At 41.7% G+C, this 27569-nt stretch overlaps 1 protein-coding gene and 1 long non-coding RNA gene across 8 annotated transcripts; one reads left to right on the top strand and one right to left on the bottom strand.

Annotated features, from left to right (window-relative positions):
- Positions 1–350: 350 nt before the first annotated feature.
- On the bottom strand, positions 351–22390 carry LOC118357666 (nuclear distribution protein nudE-like 1-A). Of its 7 annotated transcripts, XM_035735018.2 has the most exons (11): positions 21544–21698; positions 17392–17492; positions 14758–14911; positions 13466–13614; positions 10255–10391; positions 9855–10031; positions 5612–5700; positions 5314–5468; positions 4897–4931; positions 4405–4449; positions 351–3655 (listed from the first exon to the last, which is right to left on the bottom strand). In XM_035735018.2, the coding sequence occupies exons 2-11, from the start codon at positions 17484–17486 to the stop codon at positions 3645–3647; spliced, it is 1047 nt and encodes a 348-aa protein (XP_035590911.1). In that variant the 5' UTR covers positions 17487–17492; positions 21544–21698; the 3' UTR covers positions 351–3644. The 7 variants fall into 7 exon arrangements, with proteins under 7 accessions (XP_035590911.1, XP_035590913.1, XP_035590912.1 ...); XM_035735020.2 differs by lacking the exon at positions 4405–4449 and having other exon boundaries at positions 351–3652; positions 21544–21697; XM_035735019.2 differs by lacking the exon at positions 4405–4449 and having other exon boundaries at positions 21544–21696.
- On the top strand, positions 21929–27554 carry LOC118357667 (uncharacterized). The gene is made up of 4 exons (XR_004820352.2): positions 21929–22069; positions 24083–24176; positions 24698–24796; positions 24974–27554. It is a non-coding gene; the product is annotated as an uncharacterized LOC118357667 (long non-coding RNA).
- Positions 27555–27569: the final 15 nt, after the last annotated feature.

The following is a 27569-nucleotide window of genomic DNA, read 5'->3' as shown; positions in this document are numbered from 1 at the left end:
GTCTACCCCCGAGTCCAGGTTGTTCAGGCAGAGCTGCCCTCAAAACTAGGGCCAGATTATATCCAAGCTGCCCTGTAGCGCAACTGCACTCGACAGCCAACAGCTGTATTAAATATAATTAAAAGGCACATTTTTGTCTGTCTATAGTGTGGATCGGATTTAAACCTGGCCTAGATCAAAGGAAAACTCCAATATACAATCTGTATTTCGCTCGTCATAAGACGCTAGGATTGAATTTCTGTTATTTGGATTGTGGACTCCCTGAAGTTGATTTATAGTTGGCTTTATATTTTTTTTATTTTCTCAACATTTGAAGACAACTGATCATACCTCATGACATATGACTAATAGACTGATGTATAATCAAAATGTTTATTTGAATCTAAAATCATCCCATAAAATAAATCTGAAATAAATTAACAAAACTATGTACATTAAAACATACAAACAGGCAATATTGCAATTGAATAAAACTGATAAAATAAATGTGAAAATAAGGGGAAAATATTTGCACAGGATGACATGCTACTTACTTCAAATATAGGTTGCCAACACACAATTGTGTGATATACAGTGCATTCGGAAAGTATTCAGACCCCGTGACTTTTTACACATTGTTACGTTAGTCTATTCTAAAATGCATTACATTTTTTTTTTAAATCCTCAAACCTACACACAATATCCAATGACAAGGTGAAAACGGGTTTTTAGATTTTTTTGCAAATGTAAAAAAATAATTTAAAAAAACAGAAACCTTATTTACATAAGTATTCAGACTCTTTGCCATGAGACTCAATTGAGCTCAGGTGCATCCTGTTTCCATTGATCATCCTTGAGATGTTTCTACAACTTGATTGGAGTTCACCTGTTGTAAAATTCAATTGATTGGACATGATTTGGAAAGGCACAGACCTGTCTAAATAAAGATCCCACAAGTGCATGTCAGAGCAAAAACCAAGCCATGAGGTCAAAGGAATATTCCGTAGAGCTCCGAGACAGGATTGTGTCAAGGCACAGATCTGGGGAAAGATAACAAAAAATGTCTGCAGCATTGAAGGTCCCCATGAACACAGTGGCCATCACTCTTAAATGGAAGAAGTTTGGAACCACCAAGACTTCCTAGAGCTGGCTGCCCGGCCAAACTGAGGGAGAAGGACCTTGATCAGGGAGGTGACCCCGATGGTCACTGTGACAGAGCTCCAGAGTTCCTCTGTGGAGATGGTTGTCCTTCTGGAAGGTTCTCCCATCTCTGCAGCACTCCACCAATCAGGCCTTTATGGTAGAGTGGCCAGACGGAAGACACTCCTCAGTAAAAGGCACATGACAGCCCACTTGGTTTGCCAAAAGGCACCTAAAGGACTCTCAGACCATGAGAAACAAGATTCTCTGGTCTGATGAAACCAAGATTGAACTCTTTGGCCTGAATGCCAAGTGTCATGTTTGGAGGAAACCTCGCACCATCCCTACGGTGAAGCATGTTGGTGGCAGCATCATTAGGTTGTTAGGTTGTTTTTCAGCAGCAGGGACTGGGAGACTACTCAGGATTGAGGTAAAGATGAATGGAGTACAGAGACCCTTGATGAAAACCTGCTCCAGAGCACAACAGGACAACAACCCTAAGCACGAAGCCAAGACAACGCAGGAGTGACTTTGGAACAAGTCACTGAATGTCCTTGAGTGGCCTAGCCAGAGCCCGTACTTGAACCTGATCTAACATCTCTGGAGAAACCTGAAAGCGACGTTTCCCATCCAACCTGACAGAGCTTGAGAGGATCTGCAGCGAATGGGAGAAACTCCCCAAATACAGGTGTGCCAAGGTTGTAGCTTCATACCAAAGAAGACTCAAGGCTTCAACAAAGTACTGAATAAAGGGTCTGAATACTTGTGCAAATGTGATTTCATTTTTTATTTTATGTTTCATTTTTTTAAAACCTCTAAAAACCTGTTTTTCCTTAGTCATTATGGGGTATTGATGAGGGAAAAAACCAATTGAATCCCTTTTAGATTAAGGCTGTAACGTAACAAAATGTGGAAAATGTCAAGGGGTCTGAATACTTTCCGAATACACTGTATAAACATTTTTTTTCTTCTTCAATAAGATAACACTGAAAATTAAGAAAAACTTTCAGTTAAAATCCCAAAACTGAAAACTGGCAAAAGTGGTCTAAAACACCATGACAACACCACTCAAGTGGACAACTTTAAATATGTGATCAATATGACCAATACTGTGCACCATATGGTTAACAGGACAGGAAGCCCATAATACTCACCACAACAAGACAAGAAGGATTTCCATCATCATCCCTTCTGAACATGTTAAAGCCAACGCATGTTTACGGTTTCCATTAAATTTTAACACAGACCACACAAACAAAACTGTAAAATATTAGATTCTTCAAATGGTTACTGGAATTAAACTCAAGGTCAGAAAGGCAGATGAGGTTGACATAGGATATTTAAACCACCATCAATTATTGATGGGCAATATGTCAGCCTGTTAGGAGCAGGTCCATGTGGTGAACGATCATTCCAGGCTATTAAACACATCTACACCGCTGTGCCAGCTGCCAAGTCATTAACCGTAGTTTTCCATTCATAAATGGAAAATAACAGATGGAAAGTTGCAGGAGATAGGGTCTCTCCACAGCCTGAGGCAAAGCTGCTAGATACAGTAATACAGACATGTGCATCTTATTTCTTCTGACTCTGGCTAATCTATAGTCTCTCACCTGCTACAGTATCAGTTGCCACGCACTGACAAATCGTAACAGTTAAATAAAATAGACGGAGTGTACAAAACATTATGAACACCCGCTCCTTCCACGACAGACTGACCAGGTGAATTCAGGTGAAAGAATTCAGGTGAAAGCTATGATCCCTTATTGATGTCACTTGTTAAATCCACTTCAAATCAGTGTAGATGAAGGGTTAACTACGTTTTTTTAAGCCTCGAGAAAAGTGACACATTGGTTGTGTATGTGTGCCATTCAGAGGGTGAATGGGAAGACAAGATTTAAGTGTCTTTGAATGGGGTATGGCAGTAGGTGCCAGGCGCACCGGTTTGTGTCAAGAACTGCAACCCTGCTGGGTTTTTCACGCTCAACAGTTTCCCGTGTGTATCAAGAATGGTCCACCACCCAAAGGACATCCAGCCAACTTGACAACTTAGGGAAGCATTGGAGTCAACATGGGCCAGAATCCCTCTGTAACGAATTGTGGCTGTTCTGAGGGCAAAAGGGAGGGGGTAAAACTGAATATTAGGAAGTGTTCTTAATGTTTTATACACTCAATGTATATTTGAATCCCTCACCGTTTCCTCTATAATAGTCCCACAAGCACTAAAGGGTCAGAATGACACAAAGATAGCCTGTTAATATGTAGTGACTGCAAAGAGGGGCCAGTATTACAGTATGTGAAAAGTGTTTAATCGTGCGGGCCATTTTTATGTCCTCATTTGAAAGTCAACACAAATGCTTTCTGTTTTAAGACATAGTCTTGTCCATTGGCAGAAGGAAGGTGTTGGGGGGGGGGCTTGGCAGTGGGGACTGTCTGTCGCCGTCACACAATGAGAGGCAGTAGGTCAGGGGGGGAGGGAGAGGGGGGTGCTGTGATGGCTGTCAGTGTGCCGGGGTCCAGGCCATTCACCGCCCTGCTGTAAACACAAACACAACACACAAACACAACATTGGTTAGTCTGGTCTACTGACGGCAACATCTCACTTATTGCTACTTACAAAATGAACCTTGCTGGATTCATATTATGGGGTGGTAAAACAGGTATATTAGCATAGCAAACATAAAATCTGCCTAGCCTAATACCTAGGTATTGCCAGTCAAATGTAAAACCATACACATGCTCCATCCCCTCTCTTTTAATACCTAGTGGAGTTTGTTCAATGTAGTTTTGACCATATAAAAAAAGTTAATTCCAGAGTCGGCATGGGTTCGAATCCGGCTCACTGCCCTTTAGCTCCCCCATCTTTCCACTGTAATCTCTCTACAATAGAGCTAAAAAAAAAATGACGAAAGGAGTTGGCGAAAGAAGTGGGACTGCCCCACTCCTTAAAAAAAAAGTGAATTCTAAAAAACGTGTGTTGTGTATTAATGTATTCCATTTCAAACACCCGTATCTGGAATCTGATTCCTTCTTATCTATTTAGCTAGCTAGTAATATGAATAGTATGGCACAGTGGTGAGTGTGCTCTTTAGTAAAGAGCTATATTTATAACTTCTCTGCTCCTCCCTGCCGTGAAACCTAAAACGTGTCCTTGTGAGCATGTCCTGCTCAACATGCTCAGTCAAGCACATATCTAAAGTTCCTCACACAGTAGAAACAACGCCATGGCACTATAACCTCTACACACAGTCACACCACTTCTACAGGGGACATAATATTCATACCTTGAAAGACAACATCAATAAGGAAAAACAGAAGGACAGCACCGGCTACATAAGAACAGGAAAAGGTTACTTTTTACTTAAGAATCAGCTGCAAAAATGTATTGTTCACATCCAGTAGTTTATAGTTAATTGACAATAATTGAGCACACAATTCAAAAAGTGTACCACAACCAACTTTCCATTGCACTACAGTACATGCTTTCTCCTACACACCACGAAACTTGAGAATCAATATCCCCCCCCAAAATGATTATTGATCCAAAGACCATGAAAGCTACCAACACACCAGCAGACCTACAGATATATTCAATGGGAAGGAGATATATCCACTGTACAGCAGTGTTAAGAAGCAGAGAAATGTACCGCCACCCAGAGCAGATATCTAGCCCCACAGTGAGTGAGTCTACCCCAGCGCTATAAGAGAAAAGTAGGGAGGCTTGTTAATCATGCAGGTGACCCACACACACATCATGAGAGGAGGAAGATCATTACCTAGAATTAATGCAGGGAATATGACCCTCTCTCTCCTGCTGGGGAAAAACACAAGGGTCTGAGAGACCTTGTCAACCTCCATAACTCCTCCAACGTCAACACAATTCCATGTACTCTCAACACTAAACAAACATTTCAAATACACATTTCTACTGTCAAATGGATCAACATCACCATTGAGAAATCTAACTGTAAAGCCAGAGGGGTCTTAACAGAGCAAACAATACATCAAGAAAATGACTAATGCATTAGGCTTATAACCAAAACAAAGATTTGACATCTAAGAAATGTTGTTGTCCTTTACAAAGTGGCTTTCTCGAAAAACCATATCTTCAATCTCCTGTACCTCACAAATGAGTAATGTGTGTGTGTGAGAGAGAGTCAGAGAGGGTGTAGTTGAATCTGGCTTCGACTTACGTTTTGTCGTAGTATGACGACGTCGTGTGGAGTATATGGGAGAACTTGGCTGTGTTGCCGTTGATCACGTTCCCATTTTCCGTGATGGCATAAGAGTTCCTGGCTTTCTGGTCCTTGGCAAAGTTCCTGCAGGCTGTCAGCTTAGACTCCAGAGCCTGAGATGGACGTAGAGAACGCAAAAAGATAGAGACGTTCCACTATTAGCAAGAGGTCGATATATGGTATAAGATACCGTCTTAGTGTACCAGAGTATACAGTGAATAGCGAATGTGTGCAAATACATTTTTCTATGTCTCACCCCCACTTTCCGTAGCAAGTCACTGACGATGTTGAGGGCTGATATTCTAGCAGAGGGAGTCAGTGAGTTACCAAGGCCATTGGACAACTCTGGAAAATGAATACAATATACAAATCAAAATCACATTTTATTAGTCATATGCTTTGTAAACAACAAGTCTAGACTAACAGTGAAATGCTTACTTACGGACCTTTCCAAACAATGCAGAGAGAAAGAAAATAGCTAAATATTAGAAAAGTAGAACACGTAATAATAAATACACAATGACTAACATGGGTACCAGTACCAAGTCGTATAGTAGTCAAAAGTTTGGACACACCTACTCATTCAAGGGTTTTTCTTTATTTTTTTCTTTATTTTTTCTACATTGTAGAATAATAGCAAAGACATCAAAACTATGAAATAACACATATGGAATCATGTACTAACCAAAAAAAAAGTGTGAAACAAATCAAAATATATTTTATATTTGAGATTCTTCAAAGTAGCTACCCTTTGCCTTGATGACAGCTTTGCACACTTGGCATTCTCTCAACCAGCTTCATGAGATAGTCACCTGGAATTCATTTCAATTAACAGGTGTGCCTTAAATGTTAATTTGTGGAATTTCTTTCCTTCTAAATGCGTTTGAGCCAAACAGTTGTGTTGTGACAAGGTACAGGTAGTATACAGAATATAGTCCTATTTGGTAAAATACCAAAGTCCATATTATGGCAAGAACAGCTCAAATAAGAGAAATGACAGTCCATCATTACTTTAGGACATGAAGGTCAGTCAATGCGGAACATTTCTTCAAGTGCAGTCGCAAAAACCATCAAGGGCTCTCATGAGGACTGCCACAAGAAAGGAAGACCCAAAGTTATCTCTGCTGCAGAGGATAAGTTCATTAGCGTTTACCAGCCAAATAAATGCTTCAGAGTTCAAGTAACAGACACATCTGAACATCAACTGTTCAGAGAAGACTGTGTAAATCAAGCCTTCATGGTTTAATTGCTGCAAAGAAGCAACTACTAAAAGGACACCAATAAGAAGAAGAGAGTTGCCTGGGCCAAGAAACACAAGCAATGGACATTAGACCGGTGGAAATCTATCCTTTGGTCTGATGAGTCCAAATGTAAGACTTTTGGTTCCAACCGCCGTGTCTTTGTGAGACGCAGAGTAGGTGAAAGGAAGATCTCTGCATGGTGTGTTTCCTACCGTGAAGCATGGAGGTGGTGTGATGGTGCTTTCTGGTTACACTGTCAATTATTTATTTAGAATTTAAGGCACACTTAACCAACATGGCTACCACAGCATTCTGCAATGATACGCCATCCCATCTGGTTTGTGCTTAGTGGGAATATAATTTGTTTTCAACAGGACAATGACCCAACACACCTCCAGGATGTGTAAGGGCTATTTGACCAAGAAGAAGAGTGATGGAGTGCTGCATCAGATGACCTGGACTCCACAACCAACTGACCTCAACCCAATGGAGATGGTTTGGGACGAGTTGGACCGCAGAGCGAAGGAAAAGCAGCAAATAAGTGCTTAGCATATGTGGGAACTCCTTCAAAACTTCCAGGTGAAGCTGGTTGAGAGAATGCCAAGAGTGTGCAAAGCTGTCATCAAGGCAAAGGGTGGCTACTTTTAAGAATCAAAAATCTAAAATATATTTTCATTTGTTAGGCCTGTTATCAGCAACCATCACTCTTGTATTCCAATGGCACGTTGTGTTAGCTAATCCAAGTTGATCATTTTAAAAGGCCAATTGAGCATTAGAAAACCCTTTTGCAATTATGTTAGCACAGCTGAAAAATGTTATTCTGATTAAAGAAGCAACAAAACTGGCCTTCTTCAGACTAGTTGAGTATCTGTAACATCAGCATTTGTGGGTTCGATTACATGCTCAAAATGGCCAGCAGCAAAGAACTTTCTTCTGAAACTCGTCAGTCTATTCTTGTTCTGAGAAATGAAGGCTATTCCATGCGAGAAATTGCCAAGAAACTGACGATCTCGTACAACGCTGTGTACTACTCCCTTCACAGAACAGCGCAAACTGTCTCTAACCAGAATAGAAAGAGGAGGGGGAGGCCCGGTGCACAACTGAGCAAGAGGACAAGTACATTAGAGTGTCTGGCTTGAGAAACAGACGCCTCAAGTCCTCAACTGGCAGCTTCATTAAATAGTACCCGCAAAACACCAGTCTCAACGTCAACAGTGAAGAGGCGACTCCGGGATGCTGGCCTTCTAGGCAGAGTTGCAAAGAAAAAGCCACATCTCAGACTGGCCAATAAAAAGTAGATGGGCAAAAGAACACAGATACTGGACAGAAGAAATCTGCCTAGAAGGCCAGCATCCTGGAAGAGAGAGAGAGTGGTGTGTGTGTTTATGAGAGAGAGGGAGACAGAGTGTGTGTGTGTGTAAGGGAAGGAGAGTGTGTGCGCTGGTGTTAACTGAAAAGTAAAGAAGGCTTCATGCAGCGCTTTCCCCTGACTGCCACAATGGCATGCAGACCATTATTCATGTACATTCCTTCCTCCCATTTCTCCAGCGATCAGTAGCCCACGTTGTGTTGTCGGGAAACTTATCAGCCCCCCCCGTGTTGAGGGTCAGCGTGGCAGATGTGTTTTTGTCTGCCCTCGCCACCTGGGGGCGGCCCATCAGGAAGTTCAGGATCCAGTTGCATTGGCAGGTATTCAGGTAATTAGCTTAGTGATGAGCTTGGAGGGTACTATGGTGTTGAACGCTGAGCTATCGTCAATTATTTTGGCCCATTCCTCCATGCAGATCTCTCGAGCAGTGATGTTTTGGGGCTGTTGCTGGGCAACACAGACTTTCAACTGCCTCCAAAGATTTTCTATGGGGTTGAGATCTGGAGACTGGCTAGGCCACTCCAGGACCTTGAAATGCTTCTTACGAAGCCACTCCTTCGTTGCCAGGGCGGTGTGTTTGGGATCATTGTCATGCTGAAAGACCCAGCCACGTTTCATCTTCAATGCCCTTGCTGATGGAAGGAGGTTTTCACTCAAAATCTCACGATACATGGCCCCATTCATTCTTTCCTTTACACAGATCAGTTGTCCTGGTCCCTTTGCAGAAAAACAGCCCCAAAGCATGATGTTTCCACCCCCATGCTTCACAGTGGGTATGGTGTTCTTTGGATGCAATTCAGCATTCTTTGTCCTCCAAACATGATGAGTTGAGTTTTTACCAAAAAGTTATATTTTGGTTTCATCTGACCATATGACATTCTCCCAATCTTCTTCTGGATCATCCAAATGCTCTCTAGCAAACTTCAGACGGGGCTGGACATGTACTGGCTTAAGCAGGGGGACACGTCTGGCAATGCAGGATTTGAGTCCCTGGCGGCGTAGTGTGTTACTGATGGTAGGCTTTGTTACTTTGGTCCCAGGTCTCTGCAGGTCATTCACTAGGTCCCCCCGTGTGGTTCTGGGATTTTTGCTCACCGTTCTTGTGATCATTTTGACCCCACGGGGTGAGATCTTGCGTGGAGCCCCAGATCGAGGGAGATTATCAGTGGTCTTGTATGTCTTCCATTTTCTAATAATTGCTCCCACAGTTGATTTATTCAAACCAAGCTGTTTACCTAATGCAGATTCAGTCTTCCCAGCCTGGTGCACGTCTACAATTTTGTTTCTGGTGTCCTTTGACAGCTCTTTGGCCTTGGCCATAGTGGAGTTTGGAGTGTGACTGTTTGAGGTTGTGGACAGGTGTCTTTTATACTGATAACAACTTCAAACAGGTGCCATCAATACAGGTAAAGAGTGGAGGACAGAGGAGCCTCTTCAAGAAGAAGTCTGTGAGAGCCAGAAATCTTGCTTGTTTGTAGGTGACCAAATACTTATTTTCCACCATAATTTGCAAATAAATTCATAAAAAATCTTACATTGTGATTTTCTGGATTTTTTCCCCCTCATTTTGTCTGTTATAGTTGAAGTGTACCTATGATGAATATTACAGGCCTCTCATCTTTTTAAGTGGGAGAACTTGCACAATTTGGTGGTTGACTAAATACTTTTTGCCCCACTGTATAGTGTATGTTATCCATGTCCTTGTTCAGCCACGACTCCGAGAAACGTGGATATTATAGTTCTTCAGGTCCCACTTATAGGATAGTCTCGAACGGAGCTCGTCGATTTCGTTACCCAGTGATTGTACGTTCGCCAATAGAACAGTCATTGTCATACAGTATACTTCACATAAAAAAGGAGACAGTGTTGAGGTCAGAGCAAAAGGGTACCTGTGGGGTTGGCGAAGGCATTGTCCAGACTCTTCGCGAGCGGCGTTGCGGGGAGAGACAGTGAGGCCTGGACAGAGTAATCCATCTGGTCATTGTCCTCTTGGGTGGGCGAGGTGGGCGCCGACATCCTGGTTACGTCCGTATTTCGCTCTCGGACAGCAAGCTCCTGGCGCAGGTCTGACAGACAAGCAGACAGACAGACTATTTAAGGCTAAGTCAGACCAGACAATCAGATTGAGGTTAATGGTGTGATAAGTCTCTCCCAACAATAATTTGTGGCTGTAAGCAATGCTAATGCTGTGAGTACATGGGTTCTATTAATTTCACACATATCACTGAGAAGATGCGAGAAAAAGGGAACAGCTCATTTTTTAACGAGTCAAAACGGATCAATAAGCACCTCTGGCCTCGTCTTTCAATCTCTGCACTGAGACCAGGACGAATTCCTTCTCATCCAGCTCGCTCTCCAGGAAGGCGTTCCTCTCGATAGCCTGGTTCAGACGCTGCTCAAAGTCCTCCAGGGACACAATTGTAGCCCTGCAGAAATAAATAAATAATTTAATTCAAAAGGAAAATACTGTTCAGTGGACTCTTTGCTTCTGCACACAAAGGTACATGCTGAAACATACACTGATACCCGTGTTTCACCGTGATGCATTACTGTTATTTAGTGCTAAATTAATCTCTTGTGGACAAACTGCGCAAACATAAATCGAGCCTCTGACTAAATTATGGATGATTTTTGTTCTTGGTTAACAGAGGTCAGTGCTAAATTAACATTTCAATTAACATGTTTGCTGAAAGGACATATTCTTTCCACAGCTTACCAGCTTGCACATATCATATTCCATTCCATGTCGATGATGCTTAATAAGCATTGTTTGAACCAAAAGATGACATGAAATGAAATCAATGAAACAAAAATGGAACGAAACAATGACTCATACAATGCATCATACAATAATGAATCATTTTGAAATATGATGTAAATAGTCCCATATATTCAACATGCTGTAAACTATTGTTTTTGAATCCATTATTAACTCTAATTAGAATGACCTATGCTATGTTCATTGGTTGCACTGATTGTCTACATATCCTGGTTCAAGCGTTCATGATGTATGGCACTGAGTTGCTAAAAGTTGTTAGGTTTACCCGTTAAATAGTTGGGAGCATATACAGTGCATTCGGAATGTATTCAGACCCCTATACTTTTCCCACATTGTTACGTTATAGCCTTATTCTAAAATATGTATTTTTTTACATTTTATTTCCTCATCAATCTACACACAATACCACATAACGCTGTACAACATCACAGTACCAAAAAGTCACGATACTTATGATACCAACATTTTATAATACCATTTGATATGATACGGACACTTTGCTTATAAATTCAGTAAAACTTTAAGCAACAGCAACTAGCATTCGCCAGTTCAATAATGTCACTTTCATGCGCGTATCACGTGTGGCAGCTGTAATCAGCCAGCCCCATCCCCTTCCAGCCCTCACTAGCTTCTCTCCAGCCTATTCTTCCTGCTCGTCTATTCCTCCATCAGGTTTTAAAAATATCATTTATCTGTGAAGGAGAGCAGGGATTCAGATACTAATCAGTCTACTGTTGTTACATTTGTACATTTCATACATTGGAGCAAGCAAAGTTGATACATTGTATATAATTTCATCCCAGATATAACCAGTCTGTGTCAGCCTTGCAAGTTCACTGTCATGCAGCAGAGCCAGAGAGGAAAAACAGCTTTTCAACAGGCATGCTGGTAGCTTTACATCAAAGAAAACAGCTCTTCCCTAGTTAAAATTATTTAAGAAATATGAGCCATACAACTGGAGCTACCTTTTTTACTTCCTGCGCGATATCATTTTAAAACCAATCCTGGGGCGATAATTACTGGTTTGATAAAGAACAACATTAAATCAGTAATTTTACCTAGCTAGCGAACAACCTGGTAACTTGACAGTAGGTCTAGGCAAATTTGATTAGCACTGGAAGAAAGGAAAAGGGTCTGCTACTCATGAGACGTGTTTCAAAGGATTCATATAGGCCTAATGTAAGCCTAAACTATATCAAAGAGTGGTGTGTATGTGTGTTTATAAGAGAGAGAGTGTGTAAGGAAGGGAGTGTGTGTGTTCCAGCTGAAGAGTAAAGAAGATTTCATGCAGCGTTTTCCACTTATTGCCTCAATGACATGCAGATCATTAGGTGGTGAGGGTAGGTAGCAACACATCTGCCACGCTGATCCTCAACACTGGAGCCCCTCAGAGGTGCGTGCTCAGTCCTCTCCTGTACTCCTTGTTCACCTTACGACTGCATGGCCAGGCACGACTCCAACACCATCATTAAGTTTGCAGACGACACAGAAATGGTAGGCCTGATCACCGACAACGACGAGACAGCCTTTAGGGAGGAGGTCAGAGACTTGGCCGGGTGGTGCCAGAATAACATCCTATCCCTCAATGTAACCAAGACTAAGTAGATGATTGTGGACTACAGGAAAAGGAGGACCGAGCACGCCCCCATTCTCATCAACGGGGCTAGAATGGTCCAAACACACCAAGACGGTTGGGAAGAGGGCACGACAAAGCCTATTTCCGTTAGGAAACGAAAAAGATTTAGCATGGGTCCATGCCATTCTATGCAGTATTGAATTATACAGTGTGAAGTTAAATGCTCTATGTGTTGTATTGAGTAGAAGTGTGAATATCAGTGACAGGTTTTTTTGTGTAGCACATGCACATAACGTTTAGAAAACGGGAACAATTGTCGAACAGGACAAGAGGCCACTAAATGTTCCCCCTGTGGTATTACGAAATTACTTTGCATTGTAATACTTGGCCTGGTATCGTTAGTAAAATGTTGGTATCGTGACAACACTACTCTCATTAACAAGCTCCTTTTGCCCACAGGACTGCCGCTGACTGGTTGTTTCTCGGTAAACCGTAGACAATGTAGTGAGTGAAATGCCCAGGAGGGTGGCCGTTTCTTAGATACTGGATCCGGCGCGCCTGGCACTGACGATCATAATCTCAGTTGCTTAGGTCACTCGTTTGCCCATTCTAACGTTCAATCAAACAGTAACCGAATGCCTTGATGCCCGTCTGCCTGCTTTATATAGCAAGCCACGGCCACGTGACTCACGGTCTGTAGGAGCAATCCAATTTTGTGAACGGGGTGGTGTACCTAATAAACTGGTCGGGGAATTTACAGCATTCAGACCCATTTGGGCCAGAGGCATGTTTTAATTGGAATGGGGATTTTCCATCAGTCATCTGATTACACCCAATGAAGAGCACAGTGGGGAATTAATTAGAAAACATGCAACAAGCATCTCAGCCTCCAGCATTCATCAGCACCTCTCTGCATGGGGTTAATGTATGAGTTTGTGTTCGGAAAGAGGATGAATACTTTTGCATCAACTGTTAAATTAGTACTACTGGTAGATAGTCTCTACTATTGCCTTTTTCGTCCAAAACAAACATCCTGAAGAATACAGTAAATATCAGGTTATGACGACTTCTACAGCTCCTCTTCTAATGCTGTATCCAGTATCTGTCTGTTAGATAATGTTTAGTGGTCTGGTCTCTTTCCTGACCTCTTGGCTCTTTCTAGGTCGTCATTGGACTGCTCTAGCTCCCGCACGTATTTGTGGAGCTGCTCCTTTATGCCCCGGGTCTGTCCCAGGTCATCCTCCAGCATGTTGATCTGTTTGTAGCTCTGGGCATACTGCTGCTCCAGTTTTTCCTGGGGGGGGTCAAGAGATGGAGAGAGAAGAGGGGGGGACCATTTTAAATAGGATGTTAAAGCTTTATTTTCCTAAGACCTCGCAGTCACACGCATACCCAAACAAGTGGAGGGAACCACCGTGGTAACCTACATTCTGTCATCTATTTTACAGAGCACTCCGTTATGATCTGTTTACTCCAGCGTTCTCAGGGTATGGGATGATGATGTGACCCTCTATCTTCTCCTGGAGCTCAGCTCAAAAATGTGTCTGGGTCTGCCAGTCTTTCTGACCTATATCTTCTGGATATGTCACGTCTGAATCAATTAACCACTAACCTGGGCCAGACAAATCCTGCTTTGTCCTGAAATGCCATTTTACATTAACTACATATTTATCAGCACATACATTCTAGCCTACGTCAAGTAGCTCATAACAAGGCGTTAATCAAGGTGACAGACACAGTCTCTGGCATCAGAATGAGAAAACCAGTCATTGCTGTGGTATTTTCATGAAAGCAATAATTGTTTATTGCCTGGAATAACCACCAAACAGTTGAAAAAAAGCAGAACAGAAGACAATCTCACCATCACCGGTGGGGTGACTCGCATGGCTTGAGTCGTAATGTGAACATGGACAAGGGAGCCACACTCATCCCAGCGCTAATTACGGCATGAGAATGAATGCTGATGCATTGTGTATGAGAATGATGAGTTTCATGCAAATGAACCACAGCTGGATATAACAGGATGTCGAGGGGCAGTAAAACACAGGTGCCGATTCCCCATAGTAGTGATCAGAGCATGATTGGGAAAGAGAGTTCCTTGTCTGCCTGACTGATACGATTTCTGTCTAAGAACCCTGTCTCCTTTACTGTTGAACATGCCTGATACGTCATTAAGAACTTCTATTAGGTTGGAATACTGACAGACACATGCTAACGAAACATGCCTCCTCCCTGGAGACCGCAATAAAAAAACAAGCCATGATGATATAAGGCAGCTTCAAATAGTCATCAATAGTTTATTATGTCAAGGGTATGGAGTGTTTCTTAGGTTGTCAAAAGAGGAGCATGAATGCTAAACTCACATTCCAATAACAATACGTATTTTTGTATTTTTTTTACTTGAGCCGATCTAGTGTATTGTGTCCCTCTTGTGTACCTTGAGTGAGTCCACCTCTTTCTTGAGCCTGCTGTTTTCAGAGTGCAGGACTCTCGTGCGGTGCTCGGCCTGGCCCAGCTGGGTCTCCAGCTCTGCCTCCAGCTCTCTGCTGCCCTCCTGAAACTCCAGCAGCTCCTCCTGGGCCTCCTGGCAACTGACAGGGCAGATACCACCGGAGGACATGGTTAGTACAACAGTCCATTAGTATTTATTTGGTTTTTACTATGAAATAAAAGTACCCAGGTTAAGTATATAAGACTTAAAAGAAACAATCCTGTACTTTTGTATACTTTTTAACCAGTAGTTCTGGAAGTAGAGCTCACGAGCCCAAAGTGGTCCCCGAAAATTGAGTACAACGTCACACATGTGCAGCTATGTGCACCACATCATTGCCCTCTCGCTCTCTTGCTCTGCTGTGGGTGCATGATGTGACTTTTGCTAGCTGTCACTCATATGGTGAGGGGCTGAAGCTCATTGGTTGAACTGAAATTGCTAGGAGGCTGGACCACATGGGGGAAAATGGCGCAGCACAGCTCCCAGAGAAACAGTCACTTTCAAACTAGGGATTTTGTGGCTAGGCTAATTGCAGTAAGAAAGTAATTCTGCTCATAGTGGGAGGTTTAAAACACACTCAGTATTCACCAAAGTTCTTTAAAAATAGAAATCATAAAATCATGTTACAGCCTTCTATGATGAATAGTATCTATGATCTACAAGACTTCTTAAAGTCAAAGCATATCCTGTTTTGTAGACAGTAACAGGAACTAGCAACCCATAGATGACCAATCTTCTTTGTTTAACTAATAACATGAAAATCCTACATGACCACAGTAGGTACTTAAACATACACTGTCTTCAGGCCATTTAAACAGTGGAAATTGAAAGCGCCGATCCTGGCCGCTTCACAAAGCCCACACAGGATTTGCACGGTTATGCTTGATCGTGATCCAGCCAATCAAAGAACCCTCTGACTTTCCTAAAACCACATTGCATCACTTGTCCACCCTGGCCTCTCCAAAACGGCAACAGACTGTCTGTCTGCTACCCAGAGCAAAAGTAGATATTATATAAATAACCAAAAGGTTGGGTTGTTTACTGTGGGCATGTGGCCAGGACAGGGTAGCGTTTCAGGGTGGGGGTTGGGTTGAATGGGGTTATGTAAGTAAGTGTCTGCCGCCCATTAAAGCCATGGACACACAGCTGCTCTAAAAATGTGTCCAGGGGCCATCGGCATTGCACGCTACAGGCAATGTGACCGGTGGGACATGGTGGAAGGGGGGCCTGGAAACAGCACCTACCTTCCTGCTATGGGCTGTCTGTCCTGTGTTGCTACCCTGGGGGCAGTGGTGTTTGGAAGGGGAAAGCCAAGTGGGCTCTTTAACTTTAAAACCCCAGCAGGTCACCACTTCCTCCATCTGTGGTTAGTTCCAAACGCAGCATCAGCTGCCTCGGCGGTCTTTGAACTGCTTGTTTTGCCCAAGAGGTGAATGTCCCTTTCGGATATCCCTGAGCTGTCATCCTTTTATTGGCAAACTATTTTTGCAACAGTGTTTAGGGGAATCCTCAAGCAAGAGCATCTATTGTTGATATTAAGGAGCTGCTTCACTACCAAATTCATGACAATCTTAAACACACATTTATTGAGCGATACAAAGGGGAGTGGCTTTGATTCCCATTGGGTGTAAATGTCCATAGAGCCTCATATAACAGAGTGTAGTTTCCCCTAGCGCTGGGTGTATCTGTTGTCCACTGCGATCTTATCAGTAGTCTTTTGTATCAAAATAGCAGTGCGCCTGTGCTGTGCGATGACGATGTTCATTGAGAGAAATAGAAATAGAGTCACGTCTGTCGCCCACTGCCAGTCTTGCACAGATGGGAAAAGAAACATAAATCTAAGACCGCTATTAAATAATCCCATTCAGTGTAGACTTCAGGTATATTTTTTTGTATTTTACCCCCTTTTTCTCTCCAATTTCGTCATATCCAATAGCGATCTTGTCTCATCGCTGCAACTCCCCAACAGGCTAGGGAGAGGCGAAGGTCAAGTAATACGTCCTCTGAAACATGACCCGTCAAACCGCGCTTCTTAACACCTGCCTGCTTAACCCGGAAGCCAGCTGCACCAAAGTGTCAGAGAAAACACTGTTCAACTGATGACCAAAATCATCTGGCAGGTGCTCAGCCCGCCACAAGAAGTTGCTAGAGCGCAATGAGCCAAGTAAAGTCCTCCAGGCCAAACCCTCCCCTAACCAGGACGACATTGGGCCAATTGTGCTCCGCCCTATGGGACTCCTGTTCACGGCCGGTTCTGACACAGCCTGGGATAGAAGCCGGGTCTGTAGTGCCGCCTCAAGCACTGCGATGCAGTGCCTTAAATCGCTGCGCCACTCGGGAGGCCTTAAGAAACTTTATAATGTGAAACCAGATCTGTCCCTTTGGAAGTATAAAGGAGTATTGAAGGACATTCCTAACATGGTCTTACATAAAGGACTTTCACAGGTTAAACTGTATCGGTCATTCATTAATGCTCTTAAAAACGAAAGATTGAGGAGAGCTCAGCTATGAGGTCAATGTAACGAGTCTGGCTGGGGAATTTCCTTTCAGAAGTACTCAGGATTTTAAAGTATATCTTACTTTTTCTGGTACTTGAGGGAAAGAGTCTTCCAGAAGTCAATCTCCTCGTCTTTCGAGGTGAATTTTGGAATCATATCTGTGTTCATGATATACATTTAGATCTGGAAAATCAACAGAAACAATTTATATTACACAAATCAAATGTATTTATATAGCCCTTCTTACATCAGCTGATATCTCAAAGTGCTGTACAGAAACCCAGCCTAAAACCCCAAACAGAAGCACTGTACAAACAAACAAGTACATTTATCAGTAGCACTGTTGGGTTGATAAAGTTGAGTGGAAATACATCATCTTCATATAGACGAACCACCACCAGAGCAAATATGGTACATTAGACATGTTTCCAAAAAGGAATAGGACCACAGTAGAGTACACAGGGCATCCATCAGTGACACAGGACATTCTTCATTAGAAACATAATGAACATAATGACCTGAAGTACCCTGCTCTGTCCTCTCCAATCAATACCTTCTCAACATCCTCTCAAGCTATTTTTGTACAGTTGCAGCCGAGTGCCATAGGGTAATGGATGTGTGCCCCCGCTCATCCTCTCTCGAGCCCTCACACTGGAATGATTTTCAACTCAGCAATTTCAACTCTTATATAGTATGCCAAAGCCACAGTAGTTGGCTCTTCTGCAGGTTGCCTAGCTTTTGAACTTTCCAGGCCAGTTAGTGTTGGACTCCCAGGACTGCAAGTGTTAGCCTATCGCCTAATAAGACCGACATCAATTCCTGGGCTGTAGCATCAGGTCCTATCAGGACGCAGAAATCTGTAGATCAATGATTTTTCTGGGAACTAATCAAAGGGCATGTCGGAGTCCATAGCCTCAAACAGGGTGGATTATTAAAATAACTGTATTCATTTCCCCTAGCACAGAAAAAAGGGATGTAACAACGCATATTTGAGTTTCCTGGAAAGAGGAAACACAAATTAAAAAGCGATGTGGTAGCCTATACATAGAGATCTGCTGTGTCAACTGCTGTTGCAGTATTAAGTTCCAGGGTAACTCTCTAGATTCAAATGTAAAAAATTGGAAATAGGTTGAAGTATGAAACGAGACATTATAATTTCCCTGGAGGTAAAAAAAAAAAAAGTGTGGCCATGAGTAGGGCTGTGGCGGTCATGAAATTTAGTCAGCCGGTGATTATCAAGTAAACAACCGTCGGTCTCACGGTAACTTACAAACACATTTAGCATCTCCTGGCTTCCACACACAACCTACTGATGCAGACCTTTGGAACATCTACACGTCTAATAAATCCATGTAATATAGCCTACACCTTCACAATAAATCCATGTAATATAGCCTACACCTTCACAATAAATCCATGTAATATAGCCTACACCTTCACAATAAATCCATGTAATATAGCCTACACCTTCACAATAAATCCATGTAATATAGCCTACACCTTCACAATAAATCCATTGTTTATTTTAGACCGGTCTAAAGAAACATTAATGAAGAAAATGTAGTCTAATTCAGAAGAACAGAATAGCATACTCTGAGTTGTCCTTATTTAAAGGTCCTGATCTGGCTATGTCATATGGCTGTGGGCTACACTAGTTCATTTAGCAGACAAGATTTGGTTAGAATTCTGTGGCATTATTTTATAATGTAGAATACAATTGAACAAAGCTGAATAAAAAAGAAAGGATATTTTCTCCAAATGATTTGAGGGAGTGCGCACATGCGGCTATTCTGTGTTGAGCGGTTAACAAAGAATTAGGTACTCCTATATGCTTAATTTAGAGTTATGTAACTTTAGTTGTTCCACAAACGTTGGGCTATATGTTTAGAATTTAATACATTGTAAGGCTGTATGATGCGAGTAATCATGATTTGAAAGGCATGAGCTCTGCTTAGTTTTTTGCGCAGGCTGTACACTTCATCAGTCTCTCATTCACAATTTGACAAGCACTTAATAATGACTGGAATTTCCAAGTGGCGTCCCTTGTGTGTGGCCGTAATGCACCCTAAAAAAAATCTATGCCTTTTGCGGCCAGCGGCCGGTTGTTCCATTCTTCCTAAGTGCTGCGTGCTCCGAAGCGCCTCTCACTCACATGGCTCTCCATCATGTGATCAGGTCTTTCTCACAGGCTACAAGTGAAGACAGTACTTTCTTGAAGTACTTTCTTGAAGCACATCTGTATTTAGGGAGTTTCTCCCATTCTTCTCTGCAGATCCTCTCAAGCTCTGTCAGGTTGGATGGGGATGCCTTTAGCTCATCTGCAATGTAGAAACCGGTGCTTCTGTTGTCCCTTGTGTCTGTGCTCTTGTAGAATACTGGTTGAGGGATGGATGTAGTTAATTATTCCTTGCCCACAAACATTCGATCACCATCAGAGATGATTGCAATACAGTCTGCTTTCTCTATGATTTGCTTAACCTTCACTTGAACTCTGCATCCAGCAAATGAGTAGATAAAGCATGTCTGGTTGGATGGGGGTATGCTGGGCGAAGAACATTAAGAAATCTCTTCCAATACACATTCCCTGTGAGCATCAGAGGTGAACCAGTTGCATACACAGCTTGAGCAAAACATTCATCAGTATTTCTCTGACTACGTTCCTCCATTGAGTCAAAAACACTTCTGATTTCAGGAGGACCATGTGCTGTTGCTATCGATAAGGTGTCTGATTCATCATTTTCCCCTCGAATAGAAGTAGAGGGACTCTTTGTTGCATTCTTCACATATGATTTGGCACAGTATTTGCAAATGTACACAGCTTTTCCTTCTACATGAGCTGCAGTGACATGTCTCCACACATTAGATCGTGCCCGTGGCATTTTCCTGTAAAGATGAGAAAACAAATGAGTAAAAAAGAAACTAACACAATTCCATGTACAGATAAATAGTTAAGCAGTTAGATTAAACAACTCCTTTGTAAGATAAATGTTTTAAAATGAAACATGTATGGACTGGTGAATTAACACTCCTCAGTTAGCAGGCTCAAGCAAGCTAAAACCCACATGGTAGCAAAAACTAATAACTAGATTGGTTAAGTTAGAAATTATTTAAACACACTTGCTGTAGGCTACTATTTACTAATTAACAAAACATTATGTCATAAAATATATTCGCCCCTCCCAGTATTACCATGAAAACTTACCAGAAAGCATGTCATCCTTGGCTCAGACAGTTGTAGTAGCGTGAGCTCAATAGCATCTCCTTAGTGTGCAAGATCTTGAGAATCAGCTGTACATATGATGGATGAGTGCACTGCACATGTGATGGAAGAATGCACTATGCATGCAGAGGGTAGCAATTCCATTGGAAATGGGGATAGTTTAACCAAAATATGCCACAAGACCTAGAATTGCCTTATGTGTATCCCATAAAAAAATGGTTCACTGTTATAAGCTAACTTTTTTTGATGAATGTATGCACAATTCCCCAAATTCCAGGGCTTAACTTCCCATGGAAATGTTCCAGAATTTACCATAAAGTTTCTGAACCTTTGCAACCCTAGGACTGAGAGAAGAGAGTTGGAGAGGAGAGAAAGAGGTACTGTAGCTTGTACTTGAAGGCATTATAATATTAAGCCCACATGACAGGAAGATGCATGCAGTGCCTGACACGTTTTCTATTACCACTGAATTATTTAGTGGGAAAAGGAGAAATTCTCCTCTCTGGCAAAAATTATATCACAAAATGTGGTGCAGAAGAATAGTAAAGAATAATATACTGGATCGTACTGAAGGTAATGCGTTAACGAGCAGCATCATGATCTCATTCTTGCATCATCATCTCTAACAGGAATCCTTAACGTGAAGAACATCTGCTGCCAGAAAAAACACTGACATGACAAGCCCATTTCAAGGCCATCTGGCATGTGGAAAAATAATACTTCACAAATCTATCCATCTATAACAAATAAAGTAAAGCATTGCCATATAGTTTGCTGTGATTAGTCACAAGATAGTACGCCAAATCGAACTGTCAAAACCAAACTGTCAGCTGTCAAACATGCCCGGTCTCGAGTCGCTATAGCCACACGGGGTGACGCTTGGCTAACGTTAACTAGCTAGCTACTTACTGGTAGCTACCCGCATCAATTCAAAGAAATTGTATTTTCTTGCATTTTGCGAAAATAAATACAACGATTACATTGTGTAAAATCCCAACACAATGTCATACATACATATTGCGACGTACTTGAACATTTCCAGTCGGTGTATTGCCCCTTTCGATGGTTTTCAGTCCATAGCTGTCCTCTCGGTGGTTCTCTATAGTGATGTGCAGTTCGCTAACGATTCGTTCTTTTTGAACGACTCTTTTTTTCCCTGACTCGAGTGTCATGATTCGTTTTTCTGAGTGACTCGTTCATATTAGGGGGTTGTTTGACCTACTGTAACTGTTAAGTGCTGGCAGCAATATGTCAGTCCTACAGCAGGATTAATACACGCTCCTCTGTCTGTCATTTGCGCGCAGGGAAATAGATCATGAGCATAGAGAAGAAAAATACATGTTTACAACACAGCTTTGTATAACCAAAACATACACCGCATCTCCTCAACGAACACGAGTAAAAAGGTGAAAGCACGTTCAAAGATGTCAACACCTCACCTGATTGGTCAGAAGAAAAAGTCCTGTCCACCAGAGCTCATGTCTTTCCTTCGGTGCTTGCTTGCAGATTTTTGTTTTTAACTGCTGAACTTTTGACACAGGTTAGTCGCAAAATGTGTGCCAAAACTCTTGAGTGCACAGATTCGACATCGGCAAATGTAGTTTTGATTCACAGAAGAAGATTCACCAGTCGCAAGTTTACTCAATGAGTTGTATTCATTCTGAAATGTAGTTGCGTGCTTGCAAATCTTATTGAATTTATTCATATATCAACTTACATGTTTGCAAGTGTTGTATTTATTCACACATCACGCTAAACTCAGTCTACAGGTGCAACTCATACTTTACATGATTGTATAATGAAGTCAATATTTTACCTCCATAGAACTTTCCATCATTACTCTGTTGGGAAGAAACTGTTGATGCTACGTGTAGGCTGGTACACACGCGCAGCCTTCATCATACAAGGACAAGACACGCACTAGAGCAGAGCAAGTGCATCAAAATAGATGTTTAGCATCATCTGGTGGTCTAAAGTTGCAATGCACGTCTTCAATTAATAGTTTTTCGAATTACACGGTTCTATAGCCGACCAGTTAATATATAGCTCAGTGTTCTATATGATTGATTATGTTTAAGCTACTACCGTGTTTGACTGAGAACGTAACAATAACCTATCTCGAAGCAGAATTATATATTGTTGTTGAGTGGTGAATTAATTGGTTGATTTTTGGGGGTGATCTAGTCATATACTCTCCTATTCATGTATAACATTCTGGGTGATTTTTTGTTGTTGCTAACTTATTCACTGGACACGTCTGTTTATTATAGGCTGTTTATTATAGACTGCATTATATGGTTTATCGTTAAATACTGTATTATAAGCAAGTGCCTTCGGCTTGTGCAAGAGGTGTCACTTACAGTCCCTGGTTCGAATCCAGGCTGGATCACATCCGGCCGTGATTGGGAGTCCCATAGGGCAGCGCACAATTGGCCCAGTGTTGTCCGGGTTTGGCTGGGGTACGCCGTCATTGTAAATAAGAATTTGTTCTTAATAACTGACTTGCCTAGTTAAATAAAGCTTAAATAAAATGTTTAAAACATGTAAAACTCTTGCATCCAGCTCGCACACAGGTGCATATCCCTGCCTCTTTTCACTCGCTCCCCCTCTTTCCAAATCCCCAGTCCACACACATGTTGCTTAGTAACAAGTCCAAACAACTAATGTCAAAATTTGCTGTTTGCAAAGCTGGAGTAATCCCACAGGGCTAGAGGGCCCTTAGAAAGGTTTGTGCTGGCAGATTGTGCTGCAGTGCTTGGAAAAATGAACTCTTCAGTGCATGAAATGGGTGCTCTCCATACAAACTCATAGCACCACAGTTGTGAGCCATAGTAGTGGTGCATGGGTTCACCCACACCCACCCGCAATTGCTAATAGTCCATTTGCAACCGCCCAACTATATGTGATAAAGTGAAAATCTGAGGCCGGCACCTGACCCTAACCCGCAAATATAGCAATGCGCTGTAGGCTAAAGTCAGAGTTGGCTGAACAGTTTTTTGGCAGGGGGTTTATTGTCTGGTAGGACTACAATAACTATATTCAATAGTCAGGTTCAATGCTATCTGAGAGTCCAATTTGTTTGCAATGTACTGCAATTTAAAACTGATGTATAAGATTTGAACAGCTTATAAACTCCATAAAGAGTGTCTGAGAACTATAGGATGTGTATTGGTTGACCATGTGTGTGCATGCCATTTACAAAGGTATTATATGATTTGTCATAACCTCTCAGGTTAAATTTCTAAATAATATTGGACTATTCTGTGACAGTATTTGAATATGTCAGTGATTGTTCTTTGATTGTTTGTGTGATGGGTCAGTGGGTGGATGTTGATGTCACTATTCTTTAAAAAAATATATAAATGGTTTATTTAATCAGTTGAGACAAAAGAACATACCTAAATGAACAGATGGATTTACCTATCATTAGCACATTCCCAATCCAACCCACCCAATCTAGAGTTAGCTAGGCTTGTAGCCTTAAGTGTTTAAGTAGGGCCAATAGACCTACTGCTATTTCTAATTTCTTAACACCTGTTCTCCCACTCATCAGATACCTTAATACCTCTCCAGAAGTTCCTGTTTCACCGGTTGAATGGTTGTTGCCAGCCTCCCCCAGCAACTCACCGACAGGAGAGACCTGGGAGGTCAGCCAAACACTACTGTAGAACACATTTAAGAGCTATTAGGACAAAGAGGGTGTGCATCACAGGGCAGATTAGAAGGCATCACTCTTTCACTGATAGAAGTCTTCCCTGTACATTGACGCAGGTTTCTCTTCCTCCTCCTAAGCACGGTTTTGTTTATAGCTGATATGTCAAATCAAAATCAATGTTCAAAATTCTTTATAATGTGTTTGTGAGTCATACTTCCTCTACAACTTCCTCTTGTTAGAAAAAGCCTTCAACGGTTACTCCAATTTTGAATGATCCTTATTGGGGTTACTCTAACAAGTTCCTTGTTATGGGCCACTTTATGGCTGTCACACCTCGGTCTGCAAATGAGAAGAAAGGACATTATGGTGTAGGCCTTTTGTCTCCCACAGATTGAAGACACTCTAAACTAAAAAAAATGGAATATAATGCATGCAATAAAGCTTATTCACTCTGTTATCGTAGAACCAGGGTTACGCAATTAACCTTACGTTCTTTCTCCTTTGGTTGTGCAGTAGACTACAAGGAGCTGAACCAGTGCTTGCAGAGGTATTACCAAGGTGACACTATCACAACCTGCTTTTGCTGTACCCAACATGCTTCATATCATTGAGGTAGCCAAGATTAGCCAGTAACACCTTTTAATGAAACCCATAGCAATAATTATATGTAAATCTGTCAATTACTTGAATACAAGTAAAACCTCTATGGCCCATCTTGCCATTGATTAGGATAATGATATGGGATTTTCAATCATTACCATTCTTTTTGTTTCTCTTCTAGTCTTCCAGCGAGATTCTTGTGTCTCTGCTGCAGGATCTGAGAAACATGCAGGAACGGCCACACTGGCATTGTATCTTACTTCATGCAAATTTGAATCAATATATCATAGTTATATTTGTTCTGGCACTACATTCAGAGGGTCAAGCATGTACATTCTGTTGACAGACCAACTAAAGTCATTATAGCTTGACTAAAACTTGGCCATAAACATTGTTTGACATGCTGTCTTGATGTTGTCATGGTCCCTGTCATCGTCATGCAGCGTCCTGATCGAGGCGCCCAGGGTCCTGGTGATGTCACATTACATTCCCAACAAGATGTTTCAGCAGTAGAGCTGCAAGGTGCTGAACGTGCAGCCCAGGGTGGGAGGGGCTTCAAGTAGGGACAGGCTGATGCCGAGGAGGAGGACACAGAAACACTGGTCAGCACTGGGAAACCACCTCCTCAAAGCAACCAACGCGAGTCATCAATTGCAACATTGCCACTGGTGGTCAAACTATAGAGACAGACTTATCTAATCAAGTCTTGGGTTCATTGTGGGGAAGATCTAATGATAGATAGTTACCAGCCACATGCTAATTTTTAAAGAAATTAGGCCTACTATAGATTTAAATTTGGAATCCCTTATCACTGACTGACCATTTGTTTTGATGTCTCCATCATCTCTCTATGGGTACAAGGTTCAAAGATGCCTCCGGGCTTTGTATTGAATGAGATACCAGAGATGATAGTTCCTCCGGACGTCCTGGTCCAGCACCTGTCCAGAGGAGAACTTCTATGCCCCAAGCAGTACACTCTTACAAAAAATGGTTCCAAAAGGGTTCTCTGGCTGTCCCCGTAGGATAACCCTTTTTGGTTCCAGGTAGAACCGTTTTGGGTTCCATGTAGAACCATTTGTGGAAAGGCTTCTAAATGGAACCCACAAGGGTTCTACCTGGAACCAAAAAATATTCAAAGGGTTCTCCTATGGGGCAGCAGAAGAACCCTTTTAGGGTTCTAGATAGCACCTTTTTTTCTAAGTGTGTACCTGCGGGCCTATCACACCCTTCGCCACATCCTCGTGGACTGGTGAGCAGGACTTTACACACTCATCAACAGGGCTGGTTAACTCCATTTGAATTCAGTGAATTTAATAAGTTATATGAAGTTCCAGTACATTAATTAATTGAACAAATTGCCAATGAAAGTCAATGGCTCTCAGATTGTTACATGGGTCACATTACCTGATAACTTTGATACCTAAACATTACCACATGCTGTATGTTCTGTGATTGTTCAAAGGGCATGTGTTTGGAAGCGGTTTAGTGTTTGTCCCAAAGGTCAAAGGTATGGGTCTGTCAGCATGTCACATCAAACCAATGCACAAGTCTAACATTGCATGCGTCATCTCACTTTTGACCTGAATGACTTTGAATGGATTCTGAATGAAGGATATTTTGATTCCGGCACAATATATTTCTGTGTACCACAGAGATTCTGAGGTTATGCTGTGCATATAATTTGGGGTTCACAGCGTACCTGTTGTTATTGTCTGAGTTCTATTATTATTATTTGACATGGTCAAATAACTCAAGCATAGATTGGTTGTACCTTGTTAAGTTTGGCATTGATATCTTAAAATATAAGAAAAGTGTTAACAATTCCCTTTTTTGACTATGTAATGCTAATGCAACCTCTTAAGGATCGGACCCTTTTTTTCAATTTCCGCCTAAAATTACATACCCAGGTCTAATTAAAATAATCATGAAAAATCTTCTCCTCATGAAAGTCAGATTCACTCCAAATTTGGACTTTGGACTCATCACAATAGTCATCACTCATCACAACACTAAAGAATGTGAGAAAATAACATATGCTAATATGCTAAAAATACTTTAAAAATCTTCCCATGAAGGACCAAATTACAAATCACACGAAATGTGGAATGCAGGCACATGGTACATGTCTTAACTAAGTTTGAGAAAAGGGATTGGTCAAAGAATGTCTGAGTTATTGACAAATAAGAAATCAGATTTTACGTGTCCATTTAAACCACTGTTTATCCACTCCACAGTCGCCTATCAACTTGAAACGTGTCCTTGCTATCATGGACGTCCATAAGATGAACCACACTTAATGTGGTATTGATATTTCAAAATGCAAGGAAACTATTAACAACTAATGATTTGCATATGTGTTGCTAATGCTCAAAATCATCCCAGCTGTATTTATTTACTTCCTTGTCTTTGTCTTGTGTTCTTGTCCTTGACAAAGGCCTCTGCATGTAGACTTTTATATAAGGGTTGATTTTGTGGACACTGCCTGTTAGGATGATTCATTCACATGTTTTATATTATTTCCACAGAGCGTACTTGGTCTCCACCTGAGCACCTTAGATGTGAATTCTGACTTCTGATGTGATACAAATGGACATTTTCATGTGTTTCCTACTCAATATGTTTTCAGGGTTCATGCCTGGTTATTTGTATGTGTTATTGAGAACTGCCATTAATCTGGACTGTGTGGAACATTAAACTCAAACTAATTTTCCTTGCTCCTAAAACTATAGCTTTAAAATACACAGGGACTGCGGGATTGGTTTTGTTGTATATTGCAAATATTTAA

The sequence above is a fragment of the Oncorhynchus keta genome, chromosome 24 (genome assembly GCF_023373465.1).
Source record: "Oncorhynchus keta strain PuntledgeMale-10-30-2019 chromosome 24, Oket_V2, whole genome shotgun sequence".
In the NCBI taxonomy this organism is placed as follows: Eukaryota; Metazoa; Chordata; class Actinopteri; order Salmoniformes; family Salmonidae; genus Oncorhynchus; species Oncorhynchus keta.
Note: the sequence above shows the minus strand (reverse complement) of the source record. Positions and strands in the feature narration are given on the sequence as shown.